General features: G+C 37.3%; 1 protein-coding gene across 1 annotated transcript; it reads left to right on the top strand.

Annotated features, from left to right (window-relative positions):
• Positions 1-559: 559 nt before the first annotated feature.
• LOC141665200 (uncharacterized) lies at positions 560-6,091 on the top strand. The gene is made up of 5 exons (XM_074471179.1): positions 560-601; positions 710-3,514; positions 3,597-3,858; positions 3,943-4,058; positions 5,709-6,091. Exons 1-2 carry the CDS (start codon positions 560-562, stop codon positions 2,036-2,038), a joined length of 1,371 nt encoding a protein of 456 aa, XP_074327280.1. The 3' UTR covers positions 2,039-3,514; positions 3,597-3,858; positions 3,943-4,058; positions 5,709-6,091.
• Positions 6,092-6,476: the final 385 nt, after the last annotated feature.

The raw sequence follows: 6,476 nt of genomic DNA, 5'->3' as shown, positions 1-6,476 counted from the left end.
GTGACACCATTACACTTCTGTAGAAATCTACAAATTGTGTAATATTATTGCGATGTGGAGTAGTTAATGTAAATTCCGTCTTACGAATCTACATTTTCTACAAAAAGATTACTTACTATGAGTTGTTTTTTAAGACTTCGAATTGATGTCTGAATTTATTATTTATTGCTACATGCCTGTTTTCAGTGATCAATCCTAGGTTATGTATCGTACAATGGTGTTTGTGATTATTCGCAAGCAATTGCATTTGGTTTCGCACTGATGTGCTTGCTGAATTTACTCAGCCAGGTGCTGATTTAAATACATATTAGATGTAGTCCTGTGCTAGTAATAGAGTGTTCCATTGCTGTTTAAGTTTTTCGTCAATAAGATGTGCTTTAGAGTTGTAGCTTAAGTTGTTAAAGAAGTACAGAAAAATTATTAATTAATATTTTTCTCTTCATAATTATTAATTAATATTTTTGGTGCAACATGGAAAATTTGGAGGACGTCGTTAAAAGTCTTATTAATGATGATGTACTTGGTGGTGTAACGGAACGATGTCAAAGTGACACTATAGATGCCTTTAATACCTTTCTCTGCAGACACGAATCAAAATTACGTATGTAAAAATTAAATCTAACTGCTCAGTGTATCTTTTATCTATAACTGCTGTTAACTTACGACTCTTTCCTCCTAGGTTTTGATAAAGTATCTTGGATGTGTTTAGACCAGCCAGATCATCAGACACTCTCGCCAGCTTCGACACACACGCCAGCTCGGACACACACGCCAGCTCAGACACCCACGCCAGCTCAGACACTCTCGCCAGCTCAGACACACACACACACCAGATCAGAGTCCAGTACAAGGAAGAAGGGAAACAGAAATTCTGGGAAACCCTGATCGTGGAACTCCTTTGCAAGGAAGGTCAGGGAGAGCTGATACTTCTCGGTACAATTTTCGTCCTCGAAAAGCCATAACTAAGGAATTGATTGGTAAAGCTTTAAAAGGGTCCCCAAGAAAAGGGTACACAGGAAGGAAGAGAAAGACATGTGCAAGACGAGCAGCCAGTGGAGATACACATAACCAAAGGTCAGAGGCAGTTGTAGGTAGTGATCAGCAGTTTCCAACTGATACTATAGAACAACCACTGAATGAATCAGACCAAGGGAGAACGTTAGAGGCTGCTGTAAGTGGTAATCAGAAACAGCTATCTGACACTACAAAAGAGCCATTGCAGGAATCAGTCGAACGGCGTAAGACGTTTGATGGTCATGGCGGTAAAGCTTTAAAAGGGTACCAAAGCAAAGGGTACACAGGAAGGGAGAGAAGGGCATTTGCAAGACGAGTAGCTAGTGGAGATACGCATAACCAAAGGTCAGAGGCAGTTGTAGCAGTTGTAGGTGATGATCAGCAGCTTCCAACTGATACTTCAGAACAGCCACGGAGTGAATCAGACCAAGGGAGCACGTCAAAGGCTGCTGTAGGTGGTAATCAGAAAAAGCCACCTGACACTACAAAAGAGCCATTGCAGGAATCAGTCGGACGGCGTAAGAAGTTTGATGGTCATGGTGGTAAAACTTTAGAAACGTACCCAAGCAAAGGGTACACAGGAAGGAAGAGAAGGGCACGTGCAAGACGAGCAGCCAGTGGAGATACGCATAACCAAAGGTCAGAGGCAGTTGTAGGTGGTGAGCAGATTCCAACTGATACTACAGAACAGTCACTGAATGAATCAGTCCAAGGGAGAACGTCAGAGGATGCTGTAGGTGGTAATCAGAAACAACAACCTGACACTACAAAAGAGCCATTGCAGGAATCAGTCGAACGGCGTAAGACGTTTGATAGTCATGGTGGTGATAACGAGGCTAGTGAAGCCCCCCTTGTAAGTATCAAACTGTTATGCAGTAATAATGTGATGCTTTTGTTGCACTATATCTGTCATTCTATTTTACACCCATCAATAATATCCTTACCCTTGCTAGGACTATGCGGGACTGGAAAGGGATTTGGAAGTTTACAACCACAATGTTCTGGACCAGTTAAGGAAACTTGAAAAGTTAATTAGAATTCTGGACAAGAAGGTGGACAAGTAATAGAATCCTGAATTAGTCGGACGCAGCTCAGTCAAAAGCAGATCAGGCAAACGCAGTTTAACGTCTCGCATCAGGAGGAGTTCCAAATATTGATTAAGCACATCATCAATAAGATCTTTTTCAGGTTCAAGTGACTGTACATCTTTCCAATTCAAACCGCAATCTTTAAGGTCCAAGGTTTTATTCTTGAAACAGCATTCATTAATTAAAGCCTTGTCCTTTTCTTTAATTGGTTTGCTAAATTTCTTTAGATCTCCTAGGGAGAGATGCCATTGTTTCCAGCCAGTGGAGATACGCATAACCAAATGTCAGAGGCAGTTGTAGGTGGTGAGCAGATTCCACCCATCAATACCGGAGACAATGGCATCTCTCCCTAGGAGATCTAAAGAAATTTAGCAAACCAATTAAAGAAAAGGACAAGACTTTAATTAATGAATGTTGTTTCAAGAATAAAATCTTGGACCTTAAAGATTGCGGTTTGAATTGGAAGGATGTACAGTCACTTGAACTTGAAAAAGATCTTACTGATGATGTGCTTAATCAATATCTGGAACTCCTCTTGATACGAGACGTTAAACTGCGTTTGCCTGATCTGCTTTCGACTGAGCTGCGTCCGACTAATTCAGAATTTTATTACTTGTCCACCTTCTTGTCCAGTATTCTAATTAACTCTTCAAGTTTCCTTAATTGGTCAAGAACATTGTGGCTGTAAACTTCCAAATCCCTTTCCAGTCCCGCATAGTCCTAGCAAGGGTAAGAATATTATTGATGGGTGTAAGATAGAATGACAAATATAGTGCAACAAAAGCATCACATTATTACTGCATAACAGTTTGATACTTACAAGAGGGGTTTCACTAGCCTCGTTATCACCACCATGACCATCAAACGTCTTGCGCCGTTCGACTGATTCCTGCAATGGCTCTTTTGTAGTGTCAGGTTGCTGTTTCTGATTACCACCTACAGCATCCTCTGACGTTCTCCCTTAGTCTGATTCATTCAGTGACTGTTCTGTAGTATCAGTTGGAATCTGCTCACCACCTACAACTGCCTCTGACCTTTGGTTATGCGTATCTCCACTGGCTGCTCGTCTTGCACATGCCCTTCCTTCCTGTGTACCCTTTGCTTGGGTACCTTTCTAAAGCTTTACCACCATGACCATCAAACTTCTTACGCCGTTCGACCGATTCCCGCAATGACTCTTTTGTAGTGTCAGGTGGCTTTTTCTGATTACCACCTACAACATGGTGGCTTTTTCTGATTACCACCTACAGCATGGTGTTTCGATCTCCAATACAGAGTATGTCCTTATTCCGGTGTGCGACCAGCATCATTTCATTGTTTTCATATTTGATATTGCAAACTGGGAACTACTTTTATTGGATCCTTTTCCGTATCCTTCTGAACGTCTCCATGACAAAGCTGCAAACTTTGTGGTAAGACTTCGTTAATAGTTTTTTGGTCTTGTTTGTACTTGAATTTCTGTTAATATTGATCTATCTCTTTGCTCTTCTTTAGACTATGGCCCTTAATCACATACTGAAGATGAAGGCTCCAGATCGTTTCAAGGCTATTGCACCAAAGTTTTATATCCCTAGTGACATACCGAAACAATTAAACGGTCACGACTGTGGGGTACTAGTTTGCAAGTACATGGATGCCTTTGCCCAAGGTCTTGATATTGGAAAGATGTCATGGAATCAAGATGAACTAGATAGTTTCAGATACCGAATTGTTAAGGAGTTGGTTATAAAAAGGCGATGCCGTAATATGTTCAGCAGTAAGAATATAAGACCAGAGTGATTTTTTTCTTACTTTCTTTTTTGTAAATGTCTGAAATAAAATATCACATTCATTATTACAGAGAGCTCGGATGCACCAAGAAGAACAGAGCATGTGGTTTCTGGTGAAGATGGTCCAGAAGGTAATAGAAAAGAAGATGCAAGGAAAAAAGATAATGGAGATAAATTTTAAAAGCAGGTAACAGGAAGGTTCTGCTACTTCTTAAGTTAACTGATTATTAAGTTTGTTGGCAAGTTTAGTTTGGAGTAGATCCAGTAAGGTATTGTGTTATGACATTTTCAAGAATTTGTTCACTGGATTATTAAGTTAATTGCAGCAAAACTGAGCTGAATACTTAGCTGAAAGAGATGAGAGGTTTGAAGTAGAAAAGTGCATTCCTTATAAAGAAGCACTAAAATAAAGTTTACTTAATTCAAAAAAGGGTGAATTTTTTACAAATGGAAAGTTATGGCTTTTGTGGGACTTGAATTTTTGATAGTCGAAAAATATACATTTTGTATACTAGATAATTACCAACCTTACAAGAGTGCCTCAACATTTCTACTTTAAAAGTCCTTATCCACCAATTTAGTGGAGGTTGCCTTGCCCTAGCATCCTAGGCAAGAGTTATAGTGTCTTCTCGAGTCTACGTAATTTTGGCTGTCATCATTGGCATGTTGTAATATTTGCCTCATGATTTCATAGTGTATTATGTGTACGTTATTTTGGCCGTCGTCATTGGGCTGTTGTAATATTTGCCTCATGGTATTATAGTGTATTAAATATTCCATCTCAAATAAAGTAATCTAGGTGTTAAACATATACATTAGGACTGTTGAAAGTGCTGCAGTGTTCACTCATCATTCCTTGAAAGTACAATCATTCTTTGAAATGTTGTTCCTTTTCTTGCGTCTTTAATCTAGTTGATAATAGGTTGTGGATTGATAATGGACTGCTGGTTATTTTTAGTTAATGTTCTTTTTAGATGGGTTAAATATCAAAGTGGTCACTCAACTGAAGGTCATATATCAGTTTAATCATTAAACTTAACGGGGTATCATTTGGATCACTAAAGTAATAATAAATATCAAACAGATACCTCAAAATATGTGCTCAAGAATTAAAATTTATTTTATGGAGTTCTAAACATTTTTTTAAAATCTTATTACAACCAAATGAAAAGTTATGAATTCATAGTATTTTAGATGATTTTTTGAGATTTTTAAAAATTTATCTACCAATTATTTTTATTTAAATAAAGCAAATGACTACAAAATTAAAAATAAATAGTAGATAAACTTTAAAAAATCTTATTATATTATAGAAAATACTAGAATTCATACATTTTCATTTGGTTGTAATAGGATTCAAGAAAAATATATAGAACTCCATAAAATAAATTTTATTTTTCGATGCACATATTTATGTATGATATTTATTATGACTTTAGTGATTCAAATGATACCCCGTTAACTTTGATGATTAAACTGATATATGACGTTCAGTTGAGTGAGCACATTGATATTTAACCCCTTCTTAGATGTGGTCGTGAATTTAAATTCAATGTAGGTGAAAAGGTTGAAGACCTTGATTGGAACAAATTATCAGGTGGTTTATATCTAATCTGTTATAAGAATTTTAAACTGCATGTCTTGGCAGTGTGCCGGAAAAATTTCTTTACTGGCAATGCATCAAACATCACACATCTTATCTGTTACAAGAATGTTAAACAGCAGTAGCTTTTTGTTATTGCCAATGTGCGGGATTTTTTTTCCATTGGCAATGTCAATTAATATACTTGTTATGTAATTAGCTTGTAAACACATTTATATTTATTATTTGGTTCAGGTACGGTGCTTGAGAGCTTCTTTGGCGGAAATGCTCGCAGCGATTACGTGATTGTTACAAATCTTTCGTTGATAAATAAACTATTTTCCCTTTTTGCTTCTTCTATGTACTTTGGATTTATACCCGATTGTTAGCGATTTCTTGAAGACCTCAATCGGAACAAATCAGTGTTCACATCTAATCTTTTACACGTTTAAACTGCATGTAGCTATTTGTTCTTGACAATGTGCCTGCAATACAACATACTTTACCACAATATCTTACGTTTAAAAATGAAATATTGTGCCTTTTGTTGCTGCTTCAATGTACTTTGAAATTAGTTGTAGATTTTTACTGGAACGTTGGTAATTGCAAAATATAATATATTCTATATTCTATTGTTATTTATAGTTGTAAATTTACAATGCACGAGATTATGGACTTGTGTCTTTAAACAAATTCTTAATACATGTTTGCTTCATGTTCCGGAACCGTTCCCTGACATTTTCTTCCCTAACGGTCAACAACTATCCCCACAAAAGATTGTGTGTTGCTTGTTCCGGTTGTAGGAGAGGATACATACAACTTCAGCCCCGCCAATGTTGTGATTAGGTTCCATAAAATCATCAGAAAAAAAGAACCGGACCAAGGAATATAGTGCTCCAAGACGAAATTAAAGGCATCAATGTCTCTTTAGATCTTATACGTGGGATGGAGGATGGATGAACTTCTCCTTCGAAATGTAGGATATCGCTCTAAATCCTGTTCAAAATCCAGGACATCACTCTA

The sequence above is a fragment of the Apium graveolens genome, chromosome 6 (assembly GCF_009905375.1).
Source record: "Apium graveolens cultivar Ventura chromosome 6, ASM990537v1, whole genome shotgun sequence".
NCBI lineage: Eukaryota > Viridiplantae > Streptophyta > Magnoliopsida > Apiales > Apiaceae > Apium > Apium graveolens.
Note: the sequence above shows the minus strand (reverse complement) of the source record. Positions and strands in the feature narration are given on the sequence as shown.

Bases quoted from the DNA above. Each gene is read 5' to 3' on its own strand.
- LOC141665200 (XM_074471179.1), top strand. From the start codon at position 560: ATGCCTTTAATACCTTTCTCTGCAGACACGAATCAAAATTAC. The intron at 602-709 runs GTATGTAAAAAT...GGATGTGTTTAG, and splicing joins CAGACACGAATCAAAATTAC to ACCAGCCAGATCATCAGACA.